This window comes from Callorhinus ursinus, unplaced genomic scaffold (genome assembly GCF_003265705.2).
Source record: "Callorhinus ursinus isolate GAN/ISIS: 27379988/994484 unplaced genomic scaffold, GSC_fseal_2.0 scaffold58, whole genome shotgun sequence".
Classification (NCBI taxonomy): domain Eukaryota; kingdom Metazoa; phylum Chordata; class Mammalia; order Carnivora; family Otariidae; genus Callorhinus; species Callorhinus ursinus.
The window spans coordinates 8,583,647-8,606,847 of NW_027397120.1; the positions used below are offsets into that span (position 1 = coordinate 8,583,647).

Below are 23,201 nucleotides of genomic sequence, written 5' to 3' on the forward strand. Positions count from 1 at the left end.
CAGCGATGGCATAATGTCCCATAATTGTTCTCAGCCCCAAGGATGTGGCTGGCATTCACGACGCCCTCTGCCCTACATTTCCGCCTTCGTTCCACCCTGGTGATAGGGCATAGCATCGCAGCACGAAGTGGGCCCCTTCTCAGAGGTCTCCCAGCCCCGGAAAGTGTTAACTTTTTCGTAAGTAGTCTTTCCTGAGTAACTTGATTGGGATCTCTGTCCATCCATAACCCCATTCATTCATTCCTCACTCCTGCATTCATACATCAGACACGTAGGATGTGCCCGTTCTGAGGCAGGGCCCTGGGATTCTGGGAGAAGACAGACACCTTCACTGCCCCCAGAGCTCTCGCAGTATAACCAGGGAAGCGTGTCAGGCATCCTTACCCCAAGGGAACCCCTCTCAGTTCAGGGGGATCCAGCCTTGCTGGGTGCTGCCTCTTCTCCCTGCAACTGAGGGCAGTGTGCCCTTACTGAGCTTAGATAAACTCGTGGTTTCTCTTCTTGGTCCAGCTGCTCCATGTTGATTATTGGGGAACTGTAGAAACATCAGCACTTTTGACAACTGTCTTTTCTGGCGATGTGTCTCTGGTGGCCTCCTCGTCTGCAGAGGAGGCAGGCAGCCCTTTAAAAAAAAAAAAAATGAGGTGAAACTCGTGTAACGTCCAATGAACCATTTTAAAGATACCCGTCAGTGGTATTTAGCGTATTCACAAGGTGTTGCAATCACCGACTCTGTCTGGTGTCTGAACTTCATCGTGGACCCATAAACCCACCCACCGGGGCCCATCGAGTCATCACTTCCTGACCCCCTCCGCCATCCCTGTGACCTCTAATCTCTGCCTCTATGGATCGCCTGCTCTGGATAGGAATGTCAAAGGCATTGTGAGCCCAGTGATTCTTGATTGCATGTGAGCCTCCTTTCCAGCAAAGCTAGCCTCTCCTGTCCCCACTGAACGCCCGCTCCCATCAAGCAAGGTCCCCAAAGCAAGCAAGTAGCAAAGCAGAACAGTCCAAGAATCTTGATACCATCCCCCCCACCCCGGATTTCCAGGAATTCGGTTTGATCTGGAATGATCACTGTTGTCTTTTAAAAAGAGCCCCGTGGAGTGAGCTGGCGTGTGTGTGGGGATGGGAAGAGCGGGTGTCCATGGCAGTGAGGAGGCAGGAATGTCCCAGGTTCCTAGCAGTCTCCTAGGGCTGCCGTAAAGAGTGCCCAGACCTGGGTGGTTTGGAATAATAGAAAGTTACTGTCTGAGTCCTGGAGGCCAGAAGTTCTTTTTTTTTTTTTTTTTTTTAATTTTAAAGATTTTTATTTATTTATTTGACAGAGAGAGACACAACAAGAGAGGAACACAAGCAGGGGGAGTGGGAGAGGGAGAAGCAGGCTTCCCGCAGAGCAGGGAGCCTGATGCGGGGCTCGATCCCAGGACCCTGGGATCATGACCTGAGCCGAAGGCAGACGCTTAACGACTGAGCCACCCAGGCGCCCCGAGGCCAGAAGTTCTATCTAGAGCTAGGCGTCAGCAGGGCTGGCTCCTTCGAAGGCTGTGAGGGAGAACCTGCTCCCTCTTTCTACCCCGGCTTCTGGGGGGGTCACCTCTGGCAGTCTTTGGTTTCCCTCTCTTGTAGATGCGTCACCCCATCTGTGCCCTCACCTCCACAGAGCCTTTTCTCTGCATGCTTACCTCTGTGTCTGCACCCGCCCCCTTGCTAGAGACACCAGGCATAATGGGTCAGGGCCTGCTCTAATGACCTCATTTTAACTTGCTGACCTCTGTAAAAACCCTCTTTCCAAATAAAGTCCCATCCGGAAGTGCTATGGGTTAGGACTCCAACATATCTTTTTGGGGGGGGACATAATTCAGCCCCCACAATGCGTACATAATCAGTAGACAAATTCAGGCAAAGCAGGATTTTAAATAGCTGAATAAGAGAAGAAAAGTCAAGGGCATGGTTTGAGGCTCTACACGCCCCGTCGGGAGTTTGTCCCTGTAACTAAGGTGTTGCGGAAGGAATCGGCTGGTGTTCAGGACATATGACGTGTGAAACCACACACTCTAAGGGAAGCAGGAAACTGATTCTCCCAAGCTCCATCTGTGAGGATAAAGGCCTCACAGACTGAATCAGGACTTACGTTTCAAATGTCAGAAGCCCTATTCTAATTAGCTTATGGCGGGAGGGATTTTGGCTCACATAAATGAAAATTCCAGGGGTGGATCTGATTCTGACTCTGGCTTCAGGCAAGAATAGGTCTCCTATGTCACGGTCTTCTCAGGGAGTCAGGCCTCCCCTTTTGTTCATCTCACAGACAGGGAGATCAACACCCCAAACTCATTCCACCATCTGAGCAACTCCAGGGGAAGGAGACTCTCCTCTTCTCTCTGGGAGGAAAGTCATCTGATTCCCAGCTTGGATCCTAGGATCTTGGGATCACCTCTGAGCCAGTGACTATGGGTAGAGGACGCTGTTTCATGCCTGAACCTCAGTCACATACTCCTAACTGTGCATACGAGGCAAGGCAATTTTATCTGAAACATCTGGAATAGATTCCCCACAGGAAAAGGGGGTCTTTTGCCCACAGAAAGAGGAAGGGGCCAGTAGTTTGACTAACTGACTGGGATTGCAGACTCTGGGCCCCAAGAGGACCAGATTCGGTTCTTGCTCATCTCTTTACCTGCAGTACTAGGCTCTTAATAGGTTCTCAGTAAAACTTCATCTAATCAGAATCAGTTGATAAAGAATTATTTGCTCCAAATGTGGGCGATGGGAAGTTGTGAAGAATACTGACCTGTGGTTTTGAGATAGTTCTGAAACTTGTACCCTTGTCCTTAGGCAAATTGACTAGTCTTAAGGAAGGCAGAACATTGCCAAACGTGGGGCTCCTTTGTACTTAGAGTTCTGAGTTTTTCTTCAATCCTTTTTAAGAACCTTGAAGGCATAACTTGTGTTTGAAGGCAAAGGGGCTTTAAAGAGTTTTGGAAAGAGGCCCCTGGACTTGGGGAGTGTTGAGTAGCTCTTAGAAAACATCATATGGGTAAACGAAGTGTAAATTAATGTGAAAACTATGCTTTACCTTTGCTTTGAGACATACAGGTTTGGAAACCCAAGGGGAGGCAGCTTGCCTGTGGCCAGCCCACACTCCCAGAAGGAAAGTGCTTGAAATGTGTTTGGGGGGGGGGGGTCCTGGGCAAAACCTGATCGGCTTCTGCTCTTTCCTGGACAAAATGGCAGCCTGCCCTCCTACTTTCTCCCTTTCAGGGATAGTCCTTGTTTCTCATGGTATTCCTGGCAAATAATACTTTGGTGGATACTAAAATCTGGTTTGTTGGCGTTTGGATCTCTCTGTGATTTTCAGCGCATTGCATGGAGCCGCAGTTCTCAAGGGTGAAGCCAGTGCAGGCGAACCCTGGCAAGGTCGGTTACGGCGGTCATGGCCATGGCTCGGTGGACGGGAGCTGTGTGCAGTGTGCATCCAGGGCCTCGTTCCTGCCGGCAGCGTGCTTGGTTCTTTAACAGAGTGCTCCTCAGACTTCCGAGCCTGTGGAGTCAGCGGGGATTGTTTTTACTGTGGGTTCTGATTCAGTAGGTCTGGGCTGGGTTTACAGGCAGCTGGAGTGCTGGTCTGAGGAGCACCTTTGGTGGCACAAAGCGGGACCCGCGGCTCCTGATACCACTCGGAACAAACGCTCATCCCTCTGTCACCCACCCCTGCCACTGCCTCTGGACTCCCCCTTCGAGCCTCTTGGATCAAACCCACAGCTGCTGTGGCTTCAGCCTTGCCTACAGGGGTCTGGGTTAGGAGAGTCACCTGTCGAGAGCAGTACGTTCTCTCTAGGTCAGGAGCTGGCCAGGATTTCTGTCTTCCTCGTCCAGTTGGAGATGCCATGGGGCTGGCTGCGGCCAGGGAAAGACCTGCGTCCAGGTCCAGGGGAAGCCCTCCAGGTTCACTGAGTGCTCTTCCCCTTTATACTCCTCCTCAGTCTTCTTCCCCAGCCTGTCCTTTGAGGGTCCTCTCTTCTCCTAATTCTGAGGGTCCTTTGTTCTCATAATTATATAAACAACAGGGCTTACATGTATTAAAGGAAAAGGTCAGTTTATGTGGGGAAGAGAATCAAGTCAAGAGCAGACCTCTCCTCCCAGACCCCTGAATCCCAGTCCCCATAGGTGACCAGTGTTAATATAGCCTGATCCTGCCTGTTGGGGTCTCCGGCTCCAACAACAGAAACCCCAGCCCCCCTGGCTTAGTGAGTAAGGGAATTTGACAAGTCACGTGATTGGAAGTAGCTCCTGATGTTGGTGGGGTTCTTTCTGTCCTCTACTCCGGAGAGATTCTCACTCCTCTGTGCCTCCCTCCCATCTGGACCAGGAAGAGTGGCCAGGGTGTGCTGGGCTCTGACTGGTTGCCACCAGTCACGCTGGCTCCCTGGGCTGGGATGCGAGGTCTGTTTCCTGGAAGCTTTGGGGTGATTCCCAAACCACACAGGGTTTCTGTTAGGAAGGATGGAAGTGGACTGAATGCTGGATGAGTAACTAATAGTGTGCACCATACTTCCAGAAGTTTCCATTTATGTATACAGTTGTGATATTCATTCAATGATTCATTCATTCACTCACTCATTCATTCAGTGCCAACAGTTTGCCAGGCACAAAGATTATTCCAACTAACACCAACCGAGAACCAATGAGGGAAGTACCTTTCTTCCCTGTTTCCGGGTGAAGAAACTAAGGCAGAGACTGCTCCAGGGACTTATCTAAGTTCACACTGCACTTAAGTAGAAGAGTGGAGATTTGAACCAGGCATTCTGGCTCCAGGTCCATCTCCACCACTGGCTAATTCTGACTCCTGAGATGCTTCTCGAAAGTTGGCTGTCTCACCTCTGTGCATATGTTAGAAGCTTGCTTGAGATTGGGTTGTGTCTCCACATGAATCAGGCAACGTGGTCAGCCCTCCTAACCACCCCAGGAAGGCAGGGACTGTTTCCTGACCTTACAAGTAACCGACTTATGTGAGTGAATTCAAAACCGTATTTCTATCCCTAGATCCAAATAACTATTATCATCGAAGGAACGAAATGACCACCACTGATGACCTGGATTTTAAGCACCACAACTATAAGGAAATGCGCCAGGTAAGCTCCAGAATTCTCAAAGAGCATTATATCCTGTGCCCAGAAGAACATAGTTTTTTTTTTGTTTGTTTTTCTTTCTAGAAATTAGGATGGTGTGTTTGAGATAGGAATCTGAATGGTCCTTTTGGTTTTCTGAAGCCACACTGAATGCTTGTGGTTTCTACATTGAGAATGCCTCACTGGGGTTCCAGTGACCAGAGGAAGGCTCCCTATCCAGCAAATGGTTGAAACAGAATTTGGACCCAGACTTTTCTGATTTAATAATAGTTCTTAAGATTCACTGTGTGTTTGAGTGATAACTGACTTGAGGATGTTAGTCATAGGCAGAGTTAAAGAAGAAAAAGGATCTAGAACACCACCGATAAAAGTAATAGCTGGAAGCCTTCATGTAGGACCTATGTTAATTTACTACCTGAGCAGTTTACCTGCATCAGTGTGGTCAGCCCTCCTAACCACCCCAGGAGGGCAGGGACTATTTCCTGACCTTACTGATGGGGAAGCCCAGTCACCAAGGAAATCTAGAACTCTACCCCTTGTTATTCACTCTCTGATTGTCCGTCTTGGTTATGTCACGGAATCACCTGGGGAAATTTGGAAAAATATCTGTACTTGAACCTCACCTCAGGCCACTTTTTAAAGCAGAATCCTTAGGAGGAGGGCCTGGAGGTCTAAATTTTTAAAAGCTCTCCCTGCGTTTCTAACGTACGGCCAGGCTTCAGAACTACTGACTGATACCTTTATAGATCTTAGGATTTTAGTGCCGTTAGGAGCAAAAGTCCACCCCAGCCGAGATCGTCCCCAGATTTAGTTACAGAAACCAAGTAATTCCGAGCCGTGGACAGTGTTTGCATACTGGGCCCGAAGGGGAGAAGGGACCAGCCATTTATGAGGACAAGCTGAAAGAACAGTGTCTGTGCTGAGTGCTTTGCCTATAAAATCCTGTTCAGCCTTTGCCCCCAGCACGGTGCTTGGAATGCTTGGGGGACACTGACAAATGAGAAATCCTTGGATACCTGAGAATCTGTTTGAAGAGACAGAATGGAGAGATATCCCCACGAATGCATTTACAGAACAAGGATTCACCAAGAGCAAATTAGCAAGGCGCAAAGCAAGGGCTCATGGGTGCCGAGAGAAGGAGCCAGAGGCCCAGTCCAAGTGCCGGAGACATTCCTGAGGTCGGAGCAATTAGACTGAGCCCAGAGGCTTCTCCGCCTCATCCCAGGGAATCAATAAGCCCTGTTTGTCTCAATGTCATTTAATCTGAGACACTCCCACAGAGCTTCCAGACACCTGTCAGCTTAGACTTAGAGGTGGAACATGCTAGAGAAATTGTCTTGCTGTCGTGCTCTTTAGAAATCAGGATAATGTGTCTGGACCTGAGGTCTGTGAATCATCCCTGCTGCTCTGCATTCTCTGGCACTCATATGGCTCAGCTCACCCTTCCATTTCACGGAGCACTTGTGGGTTAATTCAGCTTTGCTTACTGCACATCTCGGGATATCTTTGCGAGTCCAGAAACTGGGCAAATATCCACTCAGCTGGTGCAATTAATGTCAAAAGCAATGAATCTAAATGCATTTAAAATGAGCTACTGCACAGAGACTCTGGGTAGCTGGTATCTTTAAATAGTTGTTCCGTGTAGAAAATCGGGGTCCTTGCAGAAAAGGAGAACTAGTGGAGTGTACTTCATTTTCCTGGGCAACTCTGCTCACCATCACTTGGTGATGTAGAGCCAAGGAGACACTTGGAATGGCCAGTGCAGCCCCTGCAGGTGATGGTGGGTGACCCCAGGGCTCCTCAGACCTCAACTGGAAACTGTTCAGGGGAGCATCTATCAATCCCGAAGGGTGTTCAAGCCGGAAGTGATTTGCCATTTGGATTCCTGGCTCCTGGGGATGAAAAAGAAGCCAGCATTTTTAGTAATTCCCCATATGGAGTCTGCTGGGTTACTATAGAAATCTTTCTACTTCAGAAAAAAAAAATGTTAGTTTATCCTAGTATTGAGAGAGACATTTCCAACCAACCAACCAACCAACCAACAAACAAACAAAACAATGAGAAACAGCAGCGGAGCAGGAAGAGAAAAGAGAAAATAGAAAAACATGTTGCATGGGAAATGCTGAGAATGTGTGCAGGAAATATTTCTCGAGCACTGACTTAGAAGGTGCTGTTCTCCTGCAGGGGGGCCCTGGCGGGTGGATGGGAAGGGAGGAGACGGCAAAGAGCAGGTTTCGCATCATTGATGTCGCGGGGCAGAGTGAGGCCACCCCTCCAGGAGCACTCCAGCCTTCACAGCATGTGTCACCATTTCTGATTGCTGGGTCACCTCTTTGTCTATATGCATCTCTTTCATTAGGGACCATGAGAGCAGAGACTCTGTCACTTTGTCATAAACCTGTAACGTGTACTAGATAAATACATACTTCAGAGGTCTTCCAGGGGAGATTTTTGGGGGATAGGAGGGAGAAGTGACCGGCCCGGTTGGCCTGGTTGGGATGGGCTTTGGATGCACATGGGGTCGGCTATGATCCGGGGCCTTTGGCCAGCCTTGGGCAGGTGGAGACAGAAGGGAGGGCACCCCAGGCAGCAAGAGCAAAGGGGTGGAAGTAGGAGCAGAATGGCATGCTTCTGGAACAGTCTGCTGGGAGAGAAGGCTTGCTTGAGTGCTGGGAGAGGCTTTTGAATAGCGTCTGAGAATCAGAGGAGGTTTTATGTGGCAGAGCAGTGTTCTAGGGAGATCTGTCTGGAAGGCTTGTGGGGAGTGGACTGTTGGGGACGGCCGTGGTCCCCAGGAGAGGGGCCACCAGGCCTGAAGACGGATGAGAGAGAGGCAGTTCTGAGGAGGACTGGCTAGTCCTGGGTCTCCTGTGGGAACGAGTTGGGAGAGAGAGAGGGGGGTCTGGCATGCCTCCCAGGAGGGTGGGGTACCATCCACAAAGGGAAGAAAATAAGTGGTTTTGAGGAAAAGGTTCATGATTTGACTTTGATTTCCAGGGCAGCGAAGGCGGGTCAGGGGCGCCAGGCTGTGGGGCACCTGCCGGGGGCGGGGGGGTGATGGTGGCAAGAAGCCAGGGCAGGGCAGCCCACCAGCGGACCCGGACGCGCCCATCTCCTTAACCCTGGGTGCCCCCTACCACCATTCTCCCCTCCTGCTCTCTGGGATTCCTTCTTCCTGGGACCAGATGCAGTGCCTGTTTCTCAGGCAAATGAATAAAGCTGGTGGAAGGGGACTTTTTCTCTTCTCCCTCCACCCTTTTTCAAAAACACTTTAATTCATTGGAGAAGCAATACTATGTCAACATCAAATGCAAACCCGAAGTCTAAGGTCCATCTTCCCTCTGCCCACTGCCCTCAAGAGTCAGCCGTTTGCATTTTCCCCCATTCCTGTCCGGGGTTTCAGTCTCTACATTCACAGAATTCATTCGATTTTGACGAGAGGATGGTGATAATTTTGCCTTGCTTCCCTCAGTTAATGTTGGATCACGAGCCATTTTCCACGCTTTTGTGGAAAATTGTGATGCTGCAGAACGTCCCAGAGAGCAGATGGAGTGTGCTCTTGCCCGTTGCCTTGTGCCCTGGAGCACTGGGACATCTCCCGGCTTAGTGTCCCCGGGGAGAGGGTGAAGCCACCACAGCAAGTGCCATGTGCCTGTCATTGTAGCATCCTTTATGCAGAAGTCCCTTCCTGTATATTGCTGGAAACTGAATTGCTAGAGAAAAGGGCTCTGTTTCTCCCGCAGAGGAGGAGGGAAGCAGCAGAGCCTAGGTTTTAGTAGATACGAGGCTGGCAAAGTGTATTCCCATCTCAGGGATGAGGAAACAGAGTTTCAATGAGGCTCAGACTCTGCAAACCCACACGCTCTCTAGGTGATCGATCTCAACGTGGTTTCATTATCACCACCCCACCCCCAGGAGGCTTTTTAGACACTTTCTTAATTATCCTCTGCGCATTATATTAAATATTAACGAGTAAGATTTTTGTTGGGTAGGGCTGAGCTTTGGAGGGCCACAAAGCACTGTGATGTGTGAGACCTTTAGCCCCAGACAACCAGTTTTTGCCTCTTGGGGGGTGATGTCGCCCCCACTGAGAATGCATGCTCTGAGGCCAGGAAGAAGTTCTAGTCTTTACCGTCACTTTAACCATCGAGACTGCAACTCCAATAAGACATCTTTGACTCTTTTCGGGAATAAGCAAGGTGGGTCACCAGCTAGGTCGTTAATGGGGCTGGTGGCCACTGGGGAAACCCTTCCTGGCATTTCAGGGAGAATTCCTTCTTTCTTTCTGTGCAGAGAGAACTGGAAAGAACCTTCAGAAAGGAGATTCCTCAAATGCCTGTGTCCTCATTCTCATGTGTAAAGGTGCTCATGACACCACAGCACATGGAGGGAATGTGGCTGGGAGGAAAACGCTAGGATGGCTGGGCTATAAAAAGGTGACTGGTGAGTCACGGCTGAGGCTGTCCCATACCGAGCGGTGTCTCCACGGCTAAGTGTGCATCCAACGGAAGGTGGAGTTTGTGCTCCAGTGTCAAGGTCCTGATCTCAAACACAGGTGGCATGTTGCTCCTGCAGCTGATTGGACGGAGGAGGAGGGTAGGCATTAAGTGACAGCCAAGCTGTGTGCTGGATGGTTGTGTTTGTTGCCTAGTTTAAGGATGACTGGAGGGGCTGTGTCTGCAGAACTAGTCATTGATCTGAACCAAGGCGGTGGATCATCTGCTGCTCAGGATTTGCTGAGGTTGATGGTGGTAGATGAGGATGACTGCAGTCTGCAGGGACTGGTACGTGGGACCCTAAATCAGATGGTGATTGTGCTGTGGCCATCTTCAGAATGGTCATGGCGTGCAGCTGACAAAACGGGCAGCAGAGATGTGCTGGTGTTCATTGCTTTGCTGCACCTTCAGGGACGCAGAAGAGCCCTGAGTCCACAGCACCTGGTACCAGCTGGGTGACCCTGGGCAAATCATTAATGGTTCTCGAGCCTCAGTCTCCATATCTGTAGAATGGGGACAATCACCTCTGCCTTACTTACTTCACCTGCAGGTCATGACAGTGAAAATCAGTGAAGAGATAGAATGTGTGGCTAATGCAATAGTTGACATTATTAGTGACACTGTGTCCCTTGGGAAGATGTGGTGCTGTGCACGTGGTCCCACTTCAACCCTGCAGCATGTATGTGTCCCCATGGTGATGGGCGTAGAAGCCGTGGTTCCCTCACGTGCTGTCTCTCCAATGATGGCGGGCCTCTGCTTTTGCCCTGTTGTGGACGAGAGTCCCCAACAGCCCCCCCCCCCGATTCCTCTCAAGGGCAGCCTGTACTCCTGTGACCAGCAGAGCCCTCCTTACCTCCTTTGGCAGCTCATCTCATCCCTTCAGACCGAAGCTCTCGGTCTAACGAGCTCAACTTTAAATGTAAAATTCAGGAAATAACACATATCGATTTTTACTTCCTCATCAAAGCCTGCTTTCCCCACCTTTTCACCACGTGATGCGCCATTATCATGGCTTCCCTGTAGCCCCTTACTTAGCATCAGTGAACTGGGTCATCAGATGACTCCCCTCTGTTTTGCACCGTAAGCTCCAGGAGGGTGGAAGCCGTGTCTTCCCTCAGCCTGACACACCAAAGATGCTCATTAAATTATGAGAAAAAATTGATATTTGGTAATAAATATTTATTTAGGCAGGGTTATGGAGAGCAAAGGCTCAATCTGTCCCTTAAAAGATCTGTAGTCTTGGGGCGCGTGGGTGGCTCAGTTGGTGAAGCGTCTGCCTTTGGCTCAGGTCATGGTTCCGGGGTCCTGGGATTGAGTCCCGCATCGGGCTCCTTGCTCAGCGGGGAGCTTGCTTCTCCCTCTGCCTGCAGCTCCCCCTGCTTGTGCTCTCTCTCTCTGTCAAATAAATAAACATAATCTTAAAAAAAAAGCATCTGTAGTCTAGCGAGGAGACAAAAATAAAACAGGAAACCACAATAAAAAGGTAAGCCCACAGCCAAGGAAGGTGAGACTCACAACCCGAAGAGAACATTCCAGGTGGAGGGGATAGCCCTGGTGTTTGGGGAGGGTGAGGGCATGCAGGGGGGCTGTGGGAGGGGACCAGGGGGTGCTATCTTGGGAGCTCTGTGCCTTTTAGAGCACGACCATCATTGCTTAGAGCCTTAACTCCATTCTGTTTTTCAGCTGATGAAGGTTGTGAACGAAATGTGCCCCAACATCACCAGAATTTACAACATTGGCAAGAGCCACCAGGGCCTGAAGCTGTATGCCGTGGAGATCTCTGACCACCCTGGGGAGCATGAAGTCGGTGAGGTTACCCCTCTGTGAGGCACCTGTCCCTCCATGTCTTGTGCCTTCTTAAAGAGCCAGGAGATGGCTCCCCTCTGTGAGAACGTTCATGAAACAGGCCAGGCGATGTCCACTCACCACTCTCTCACACAGAGTCTGCCAGTTTTGGTTCCGTGACGCTCTTATCTTGTGATATGGGCTGTTGACTTATTTAAGGTAGAGATACCTTCCTTTTCTCCAAATGAACCACATTTAATTCTATTCTCCAGGTCTGAGGCCAGTCACACTGACCAAAGAAAAAAGTGGCCAGAGTTGGTTAGGACTGAATCCTTTTATAGAAGAAAGTTCTGGACTTAAGTTATTAATGGCTTAAGTTAGAGGGAGGTCCCCTATTTTTTTTTTTTTATTTAATTCTACTTTTGAGCATTTCCTATCTTCAGCCATTTCTCATTCAGTCCCTCTGGAACCTGGATTCTCCTCCAGGTCAGAGGGGCTTCTCAGGTTTTCTTTTTGGTAAATCTACGAGTCCTTTAGAAATCCACCGATGATTAAGTCTGAGATTTGTCTGCTTCATTCAACTCCAAATTTGTCAGTATTTCAGGAGTTCCTCTTAGGAGTTTCTTTGAAAGGGTAAGGGCTTGATCTGCAGGTAAAAATCACATTTCCTTAAAAGCAGTAGCTTTGCCAGTGAGAGAAGAAGTATTGTCAGCCCATGCTGGGCACTGATAAGCCCCAACACTGGAAAAGCTGAGCTCAGAAGAGGAAAACCTCAAAGGCAGCCAGCCCCCTTACAAAATTGTGTCAGTGTTGATGTCCCCTGCTGATCTGTTTTCTGCTTCTATTTATCCATCTTTGTGTCCTTGTAAGATTTAATAGGACCTTCTTTTGAGAAGAACGATTGCCTCCCAAAAGAGAAAAATCATTGTTAGGGCTTGTGTTTCATTTGTAAATTTTAAACCCTACGCACTGTGTTACTTTCTCCATTCTCGTTAAATAAAAATAAACATGATTACTCAGGGGCTGGTATCATCTAAGAGTTTTCTACACATTTTCTTATATGCCTATTTGGGAATTAAAAAAAAAAGTATAGTGATATAATTTGGGGGGCCATTTTGAAAGAAGAGATAGGGTAGAATTGTAAGTTGATATTACTCAGAGGTTTTTTAATCCTAAATGGTAAGGGCTGTCCTGCTAGAAGCATTGATATGAACCTGTATTTTTTCCCGTCTTTGAGTAAAGGTGAGCCGGAGTTCCACTACATCGCAGGGGCCCACGGCAACGAGGTGCTGGGCCGAGAGCTGACCTTGTTGCTGATGCAGTTCCTGTGCCAAGAGTACTTGGCCCGCAACGCGCGCATCGTCCGCCTGGTGGAGGAGACCCGGATTCACATCCTCCCCTCCCTCAACCCCGATGGCTATGAGAAGGCCTATGAAGGGGTAATGATGCTGTTCCTCTTGGTCAGGGCAGCCGGTAGGCCCCAGCCGCAGAGCACGCTGGGCCACGAGTCAATTTCTGTTCCATATCAGTGGCTTCCCTTTCAGTGTCTCTCTGCTGAGGCAGGGAAACTCACAGGGCTCGTGAAAGATGCAAAGCAGGAATTGAGAATCGTGGGTACCCGAGAGGTAGACATGCCAACAAACTGGAAAAAGTGAACATGAAGGAATAATACTGGTTGCATTTTCAGTGATCACAACAGAACAGAATAAAAATAACACTGAACATTGATGGAGCACATAATCAAGGCAGGCCTTCAATTCACTTGTTGCCTATAATTCTTTCAGTACTCCGAGAAGAGTTGTTTTTATTATTCTGACATATTGTTTACATTTCATGTTCTAATTATGACGTAGAGTTTGTGTAGGTTATAGTTATGTATAGGCTATTATTAGTATTATCTGGGAATAAAGTGGAAAACTGTGCTTGGTACCCATCACACGCATGCCTTATAATACAGAATTGTGGTTGTGTTTATGGGTACAGAGTTGGCTAGGGATTTTCAGTGCCCGATTTGCAGGATCTGTTGGTCAGGGGTTTGCAAGCCCGACTCATGGGCGTGGCAGGGAGAATAAGTTAACACGGTGGTGGTTGATTTTGCAATGCCGGACTCTTGGATTCCTTCCTACACAGAGTTTCATCTGACCAGTCTAGAAGCTCTCTGGGGGTGGGGGGTAGGGGAGAAGAAATTTTAATACTTCTTGAACACTGCCATGTGACTGGGGTGAGGCTCTGCATTCCCTCTTGGGGTGATTTGGCGATATTACCCACCACCCACCAAGTAGTACTAGAAGATGCTTCAGTGTTCTGGGTGCTGTCTTTGGGCCAGAGGGCCCTGAGGCTTAGAGACACACCCAGGTGGGGATGGTGGGCGTGGAGACGGGGACGTCTTGTGTGAGAGAAGTCTGGAAGCCTGTGGGTCCCTCACGCTTGGAATTGTCCCCCAGGGCTCGGAGCTGGGTGGCTGGTCCCTGGGGCGCTGGACCCACGATGGCATCGACATCAACAACAACTTTCCCGACTTAAACACGCTGCTCTGGGAGGCAGAGGACCGACAGAACATTCCAAGGAAAGTTCCCAATCACTATATTGCAATCCCTGAGTGGTTTCTGTCTGAAAATGCCACGGTGAGTAAAAATACCCCGTCATCTGCAGAGCAGTGGAAGGCCAAAGTTAACACCCGCTGGTATTTGCGGAGGATCTGACATTTAAGAACAAGACAAAACTATTTTTTTTTCTTTCATGTTTTCTCCTAAAGTGGGGAAGTGTGCTAGATAATAACTACCTTTAAAGTTTACATTTGTGGATATTCTTCATAAAAGAGAAATCGTTGAATTAGATTTCTTTACAACCACACAGGGCTTTAAAAACAACAACAACAACAAAAGCCAAAAACCCTGCCCCTGAATTCTATGTGGTCATTACTATCCTTACTACCCTCAGCTTTGGCAGTGCTATGGAATTGCTATGAAATTGTCCTTAGACCTTATTGATTGCTTGAGAGATCTTAATTTTATTTTAATAAATCCCCACGGATTATTACATGTCATGCTTCTTTGGAAAGAAAAAAAAAATGCATTGAATGAGAAATGTTCCCCCCAAATTTTCCAGTCTTCTTTTGCAAAGAATATATGTTGGAGAAAGAATTTTCACAAAATTTTGCGTGCCTTTTATTGCCTCCCCTGCCCATAGTCATCTACCTCTTTACCCCTGACCTCTGGTAGTATATGTCCTTCAGGAGGGCTGTCTTGATTGCTTGTATGAGTTAGGGTTAGGTTCAGTGGGAACAATGGAAAAACCAAAATGGCAACAGCTTAATGAGGGAGAAGTTTATTTATTTATTTATTTATTTATTTATTTATTTATTTATATATAGAAGGACCCTAAAGGCAGATGATAGAAGCCCGGCCAGATAGAAGCCCCATGAGCATCAGGAACCAATGATTTGTCTGTCTTTCTGCCTCTGCCATGTTAGCATGTGACTTCCATTCTCAGAATCCAAGATGGCAGTGGGTCCAGCTGTCATCTCTGTGAAGGAAGAGGGAAACAAGAGTTAAGAAAACCAAAAAGAAAAAAGATCCTCCTCTTAGATAATTCAGTTAATTTTAAGAGTCATTCCTAGATTTCCTCCATAATACTTACGCTTCAATCTCATTGGCCAGAATTTAGTCAAAACATGCTATCAACCCACTGCGGGGAAGGCCGGAAAATGCTATGTTTTAGGCAAGCACATTGCGAGCTCAAGAAAACAAAAATAAACATAACGAGCTTCTGTTCCTGAGGAATCAAGGAAGACATGATGAATGGATAGAAGGCAACTCCCCCGCTCTGCCTTGGGGCTCCAGCCCACCGCATGGGTGGGTACCACTTATTGGAGGAAGGCCAGCATGGTTGCCTCATTTAGGGATATGCAGGATGGTTTATCCAGGTCCTCAAGAAGCAACCAGTCAAGTGATGTAGACAGACAGTGGCAGTATCTGTGGTGTGGTTAGGGTGCCCATGGGCAGCTTATGGGGGGGTAGAGGGTTCAGGGCCTCTGAGTCTTCTGCATTCTCTCTCATATTTCCTAATTCCATCCTATACAATCCCCTACACACACACACACACACACACACACACACACATTTTGCTTTCAGACTATTGTACTAATGACATCTGGTAAAGCTGAGAATTCAAGTTATGTTATAATTTGGGAACTCTTGGACCAGAATTGGAATATGGTTGCCAGCGTTCTTGGCCCTGAGGCTATGAGAAATAAGGAATTCTTCATAGCCGTAGAAAGTCCTTGGATATCAGTCTTTGCTTTAAGACTTGAATTTAGCTTTCTGAGCTTGTTTTTGGGAAACATATGGGGAATTACACAGATCTGCCACCGCAAATATCTTTTTCAATTGTGGTTACATTAGATAAGCAGTCAGCAAAGATAAAGACTTGAAGAGCAGTCAACAGGCTTGACATAGTGATCTATAAGAAGTCTACAACCACTAGGTAGATGATAATATATTCTCCTGCGTAATCCCCGGAGTGTTTTCAAAAATTGACAATGCTCTGGGCTGTAAAGGAAATCTCACCCAGTTTCAGAGAATACGAGTCAGACCATGATGCTCTCACCAACGTACAGTTCAACCAAAGACAGTAATAAGGTTAATGAAAATATCACCACGTCTTTAGAAAATAAAAAAAAAAAATACTTCTAGAAATGAGTCAAAGAGAAAGACCGTACTGGCAACTAAAAAATAATCGGAGCCCAACAGTAATGAAAACGTTACAAATCAAAATTTGCAGAGGGCCACAGAAACTCCTGTGCTTTCAGGAATTTTATACCTTTCAGTGATTATATTCCAAAGAAGAAAGGCTAAAAAATAGGTAAAGAAACTAGCACAGGAATAACAGAAGAAACCCCCCCCAAATGTATAAAGATTGTGATAAAAAAATAAGAGTATAAATCAATGAAATGATAGAAAACCAAGAAGAAAATTACGAAGGGATCTGTCTGTAGAAAGAATCATTTGATAAGATTTAATAATCACTCCCAGTAAAAGCTCTTAGTGAGTCTTTATAATACGGAAAACTAGTTTCACGGTGAAGAAGGCTATTTTAAAAGACATTAGTCAATTAGTCATAAAATAAAAGATTAATAAACTCAACTACCTCAAAATAAGAAAGCTTGCTCATCAAAAATTTTAAAAACTGTAACAGAGAAGCTAAAAACCGAGAGAAATTATTTGCAAAATAGGTAATTGGAAAAGAATGAGACCTTTAAAATACATAAAGAAGAACAAATAAGAAAAGTATAAACGGCTCAATAGAAAAATGGTATAAGAATATGAAGAGGCAATTTGTGGAAGAGGAAACATGGTTAATAAACACGAAAATATGTTCAGCCTTACTAGTACTAAGGAATGCAAATAAGAGAACATTTTACACCCACTGGCTGGCAAATTAAGAAGTCTGACAGTAGTTGGGCGTTGGAGAGGATGTGGGGCCAGTGGATCTCTCATGCATTGTGGGTGCAAGTGTAAATTAGCACCGTGACTTTGGAAAATAATTTGATTATCTTGTAAAGTGGAATATGTGTATTTCCTATGACTTTGCAGTCCCACTTCTGGCGATTTATGCAAGATAAATTTCAGCACACGTATACCAGAAGAAAGCTCAAAGCAACGCTGTTCAGTCCAGCAAAAAATTGAAAATTACCTGTTTGCCCACCATCACAAGGACAGATAAATGATGACATTGTCATACCGAAGTGGAAAAGACTGAGCTACAGCTTTGGGCAATTGGGCAACAATGCAGAGATACACCTTGGAAACATGAATGGAGAGGAAAAAAATTGCAGAAGACAACAATCAGTATGGTTACCCCCCTTTTTTTAAAGAGCAAAAACAAGTAAAACCAAATAATGTATTTTTAAGCACACACATAGAGGATAAAATAAAAAGAATGAGAATCATATCATTGAGGATTACAGGGGTTACCTCCGAGTGGGAAGCGGGAGGGTGGGGCAGGGGAGCCACATATTACACAGAAATTGTCCGTAAGATCTGGTTTTGGGCATGGATGGTGGGTTTATGGGTGTTTATTGTATCTACATAGAGAAGAGGACATGCATGGATCAGCGATGATACTGTGTCATGAGCCAAGTTCTACAACAAGTAGTCCCGTCCAGGGCCCCTGATGTGTTTAGGAATAAAAACAAAACTTAATCCTAAGTCAATTTCATTCCTCAATCAACTTTCTGTACTGCACAGCTAAGCCATTTCGAGTGTTTATTCCTTCTCCATTATCAAATTTTCTTCTGCTGAAATTCTCTTCATAGGAATCAGTAACTTAGGATAAATAATTGAATTCGTATCAGTATTGACCATGTCAGGCTTTCTAATTTTTGCTTCTAACATTGTGAGTTCCTTCCTCCCTCCCTCCCTCCCTCCCACTCTTTCTCTTTCTTTCTTTCTTTCAACTTTTTATCATTAAAAAAAAAAATGCCAATCATATGGAATTGGAGCGAAAGCTTTCAGGCCCCCCGTGTGCCCATCTCACCTTCAACACCTGTCCGTTCTCGGTCCATCTACATCTGCACCCACTTTCTCCTCCTTCCCAGAATTACTGAGGCAAATCCCAGGGGTGGTGTCATTTCATTTGCAAATATTTCAGTAAGTATCTCTAAAAGTTCAGAGCCTCTTTTAAAACCATGAACAATTACCATTATTATATCAAAATCAATTATTTCTTAGTATTATGAAATATCCAGGCAGGGTTCACGTTTGCCCTATTACCATTCTCTCTCTCTTTTTTGAGATTTATTTATTTGTTTTAGAGAGAGAGGGAGGCGGAGGGGCAGAGGGAGAGAGAGAATCTCAAGCAGTCTCCCCACTGACCGTGGAGCCCTTTGTGGGACTTGATCTCACGACCCATGAGACCACGACCTGAGCCCAAATCAAGAGTCGGCCGCTTACCCGACTGAGACACCCAGGTCTGTTTAAATCAGGAGCCAACTAAAGCTCCCTCATTGTGATCGGTGCACCGGCTTTCCAGTCTCCTTTAACCCGAAGCTTTCTCCTGTTTCACTTCCTGCCTTTTATCCTCGCAGTTTTGCTGTTGTTCAGCTCGTTGCTTATCTCGTAACAACTAGGTTGTCAGCAACTAGATTAGATCGTCTTGTCGCGTTTTCCACCGTCTGGGTGCTGCCAACTATATACCTACCGTGTCATGTAACCTCTACCTCTGTGTTTCCCGTAAATTGGCACGAGATGTAGAATGGACTGGGCTCCACGGAACAGGGTCGGCAAGCTACAACCTGTAGGTGGGCTACTTCCCACCCAGGTTTGTTGGTGTAAGTGGTGTTTTATTGGAACACCATTCGCATATTGTCTCTGGTGCTTCCCCAGCTACTAGGACAGAGTTGGGTAGTTGGGACAGAGACTGCAGGGCCCTCAAAACCTCAAGTATTTCCCATCTGGTCCTTTGCAGAAAAAGGCTGCCGGCCCCCAGATTAGAGGCTTGGTCATTTTCCGGGTTGATGTTTTTCTTTGAGGTGTATGTCCTTCCCTCGGGAGACACATTCTGTTGGTTTTCTCTCTTTCTCTGTGCTCTCTGGAGCCAGGGATGAACATGCCTGGCCCATTGATTCACTGGAGTTGCCATAGTGTTGATGCGCTAACTCTGTCTTTCCCTCTGGGCATTAACTGGAACATTCCTGCAAAAAAGAAACTTCCCTAGATTTCTCTTTTTTTAATCCATGATTTGCACAAAGTCCAGTTTTCCTCGGACCGATTTTGAAATTCTACATTTTTCCTACAAGTATTCCATAAAATGGTGGCTCTTTCAACTACGCCCCTGTTTGGAAAGTAGGACGAGAGTGCAGTTTCCTTCTGATTTTTATTTCTCGAAGCCTGCCTAAATTCGCCATGTTTGCAGGTGGCGGTAGAGACCAGGGCTGTCATAGCCTGGATGGAAAAAATCCCCTTTGTCCTGGGCGGCAACCTTCAGGGCGGCGAGCTGGTGGTGGCGTACCCCTACGACATGGTGCGGTCCCTGTGGAAGACACAGGAGCCCAGCCCCACGCCCGACGACCACGTGTTCCGCTGGCTGGCTTACTCCTACGCCTCCACGCACCGCCTCATGACCGATGCCCGGCGGAGGGTGTGCCACACAGAGGACTTCCAGAAAGAGGACGGGACCGTCAATGGGGCCTCTTGGCACACTGTCGCCGGAAGTAAGTCTCTGGGGGGCCTTGCTGTCGTTGTGCAGCCAAATGTGGCGGTGGACGGCTGGGACAGGGAGGGACCCAGCCGTCCCTTATCATTTGTCATGGGATAGTAGCGACTGTAGTCTGGCTTGGACAGGGTGCCAGCACTCTGCGCACACTCCTCCTTCATCCTTCCAATAGTCTTGGGGTGTGTGGCTACTCCCCGTTTTATGAGCAAGACCACCAGGGCTTGGAGATCCGAAGGGATCTCTCTAAGCAAGAAAGGGGGCAGAGCTGCGTCTGCTTGGCCTGCTCTCAGCACCGAGCCATTCAGATTCTATAGGGTTAGAGATGGGTAAATGTAGACTTGCGTGGAAGTATCAGACCAAAAACAAACCCAGCCGAGGGGCAGAGAGCATGTGTGTGTTGGTGCTGGGGCTGGGTGTTTTTACCCAGAGCCGTGCCCATCATGCGGGTGTCCCATGCTGGAGGTGCCCAGAAGGGCCGGGCATCGATCCCACGCTCAGGTGTGAAGTGACTCCAAGCTGCGGGTGTGTCCTGAGGCCCGATGTGTGGTGAACACTGTTTCACACACCTCCCATCTGCTGGAGGTCAGTGGCCCGGCCTCCCAGGCGGACCAGGGCGTTTGGTCGAAGCCCGCCTGTGTGCGATGCGGGGAGTATACGGTTTTGCTCCTGGCATCCACACAGGACCAGAGGGGCCACCAGCAGGGACTTCGGGAATTCCTTCATCGCAGCCACAGAGGACCCCGGGGTCCCATTTCAGGTTAAGCTTTCTTTGCTGCGTCTGGGACGTGCCGGCCCAGAGCTCCCAGACGAGGAGAGATGAGGGTGTCACATTTCCTAAGGTCCCTCAGCTTTGGGATGGCAAGACCCCAAACATGATGCTCACTGCTTATTTTCTTGACTTTGTTAGGGTTGTCGAACCACCGATGAGTTTGAAAAACGTTCCATGTCAGCTAGACCTAGATTCACATTCCAGTTCATCCCTCAGATGCTGTATGACCCCCGGGGAGTTCCTCGACCTCTCTGAACTCCATATTTTCCATTTGCAAAATGGGCATGATGGTAATGATGAAGATGGTGAGCTCTTTGGGACTGTCGTGAGGCTCACGTGGGTGGCGGGTGTGAGGTGTTCTCCGTCTAGCTTACCAGAGAAGCACACGGCTGGGACCCGCTCCCCTGTCTGCCTTCCCCCTCTTCCCATAGTATGTGCTCACATTCACGCGTCCTGCTCTCTTTTTCCCTAATTAACCATCATATTATTTCCCTTTGCTAGATTCAGCCTTCACGTGCTGAATCAGGTATGTGTCCGTGCTTGGGAAAAGAAAACTAAAAAAGTAGTGAACAGATTTGTTCCCGTGGCCATCTTTTAACATGTACAGAAAGCTTGCCATTTTCTTCTGGGTTCCCTACCCAGCAGAGGTGTTTTATTTATTTACCATCATAGTTTTGCCCTGCACAAAAAAAAAAAAAAAAAAGCAAATCCCTGCCGATCAAGAGAATTTTCTAATGGCCCAAAACCATTCTTGCTTTTCAGTTCTAGCACTGAAAACCAGCAACAGCCTTAATGTGAACGATCTGTTTATTTTTCATGGCTGCTTGCAACTACCTCGGGTATAGACCCAGCTGGATTCGCCGGCGCCAGGTCAATAGTCGTGTTTTGAAAAGTTGGCTGCCACATAATCACATAGGCAGCACTTGATTTTTTCCTATCAATTATATTTTCCATTATTTCAGGGACTTCTGTGGCAGAGCCATGGGGCAGCTCGAGCCTTCTTAATCATTCTTCCTCCTGGTGGTGTGAGGAAGTGTGCGGATTCCTCTCTCTGTAGATTAATGAACTGTGACTTCTAATTTCCTTCCCTCCGCTCCATCTTTTTGTTCAGTTCTTGCTCGCTCATTAGCAGTGACTGACAGGGATTAGTGAATGGAGATGGGGCTGTGGAGAGCAGGCTTCAGGAAAGCTCAAAACACACATCATTTGTAGCGTGTGCGTTTCAACTCCCAGAGTGACGCCAGGCCCCCTTGGTTCCCAGGCTGCCATCCTGCGTCCTCTGCCCCTTGATGAAGCACACATTGAGCTGGTGATGGGCACCCGGGCCTTAGGGAAGGCACAGCTCCGTGCTCCACGCGGGAGCCGAGACAGTAGGATTCTAGGCCAGGAGAGCACAGAGGAACATCTCGCCCATCCCGCTGGGACCTGGGGCGTGGGGGAGGGGTCCTGTCTGGGTCACGCCACCGTTCCTTGCCCACACGTCATGCTTTCGAAACCATTCTTCACCAAGTATTCTCGGCTCGTGCCATTTGCTGCCGGGCCAGAAGTTAGCGGCAAAGGTAGCCTGGCTCAAGCTCTTCCACTCTTCTCCTGGCTTCTCAGCATTTCCCCCGTTCGTCTGGTACTTGCAGTGCTTTGAAGACACAAGGCAGGGTGGCAGGCCCACTCCAGAGTTTCATGTGTAACACTGATTTATTTCCATATCAACAAGGCCTGAACGACTGGGCATAATGAAAATGTTATATGCACAGAGGCATCCAACCCTCTCTGTTGTGTCCTGCCCGTGTTAACTAGTGGGCATGGTGTCTGTCAGCCACGCTGTGCCCTCCTGTAATTCCATCCTTCGGGTTCAAGTGGATGCGTTGGTGTGGCCTTTTAACCAACCTTCTCCAGCCACACCAAGCCCCTGTGAAGGATGTCGCATTGACATGACAGGGTCCCACCCCTTCCATCCCGTAGCTCTCTGCCTCTGTCTTATCACAAACGTGGTCAAAGGCCCATCTGGTGACATGTGAGTGGTTCAAATCTGGAATCCTCCAGAGAGGGCTGCTCTATGTTTCGTACCATTTTGCCCATGACGTTAGCGATTCGGCAGCAGATTGATGTGGAATTGCTCTTGCCTCGCAAAGCCATGATTTTTAACCAGGCATTTCTACTAAGCAGTACATCACTGAGCACGATGGCGAGGCAGGCAAGAAGGAGGGAAGATGCATGGTGAGGACCGAGGCTGGTTGTGCGGGAGCACCTGCTCCTTTGCTCAGTTACTACAGAGAAGCCCAGCACACCCCACTCAGCTCTCTCAGCCCCGACCCTCGGAACCCAAGGGGGGCTCGTAGAGGGGCTGCTGCCGGGCATGTGCTTCCTGTGGTCACGCACAGCATAGCTGCACTGTGTTCTTGCTAATCACCCTGTTGCCCCAAAACAAAAATGTCAGGAAGAACTTTATCCCATCTAACATTCAGTTCTTCGCTTCGCAAATATTGGGTGCTATAGTGGGTTGAATGGTGCCCTCCCCTGAAAAAATATATATCTGCTTCCTAATCTCTGCAACCTGTGACTGTGACCTTATCTGAAAAATGGGTCTTTGCGGTGTAGTGAGGCAAGATCGGGCGCGTTCAGGGTGGTATGGCCATAGACGTTGCAGGTGCAATTAAATTAAGGGTCTCAAACTGTGGAAAGAGCCAAGATGTCCATCGACAGATGAATGGATAAAGAAGAGGTGGTATATATACACAATGGAATATTATGCAGCCATCAAAAGGAATGAGAGCTTGCCATTTGCAACGACGTGGTTGGAACTGGAGGGTGTTA

General features: G+C 47.8%; 2 protein-coding genes across 5 annotated transcripts in view; one reads left to right on the plus strand and one right to left on the minus strand.

The window, feature by feature from the left end:
* The window catches only part of CPXM2 (carboxypeptidase X, M14 family member 2), a 139,499-nt gene that overhangs the window by 106,686 nt on the left and 9,612 nt on the right, over positions 1-23,201 (plus strand). For all 4 annotated transcript variants that reach the window (XM_025880292.2, XM_073884660.1, XM_073884659.1 and 1 more), the window contains 5 exons: positions 5,041-5,129; positions 11,306-11,429; positions 12,650-12,846; positions 13,852-14,031; positions 19,322-19,619. In XM_025880292.2, the coding sequence (XP_025736077.1) occupies positions 5,041-5,129; positions 11,306-11,429; positions 12,650-12,846; positions 13,852-14,031; positions 19,322-19,619 (888 nt within the window). The remainder of the gene's footprint in view (positions 1-5,040; positions 5,130-11,305; positions 11,430-12,649; positions 12,847-13,851; positions 14,032-19,321; positions 19,620-23,201) is intronic.
* Positions 14,739-23,201, minus strand: part of GPR26 (G protein-coupled receptor 26) — a 78,660-nt gene continuing 70,197 nt past the window's right edge. The window contains exon 3 of the mRNA XM_073884665.1: positions 14,739-14,932. Within this exon, the coding sequence (XP_073740766.1) occupies positions 14,896-14,932 (37 nt within the window). The 3' untranslated portion in view covers positions 14,739-14,895. The remainder of the gene's footprint in view (positions 14,933-23,201) is intronic.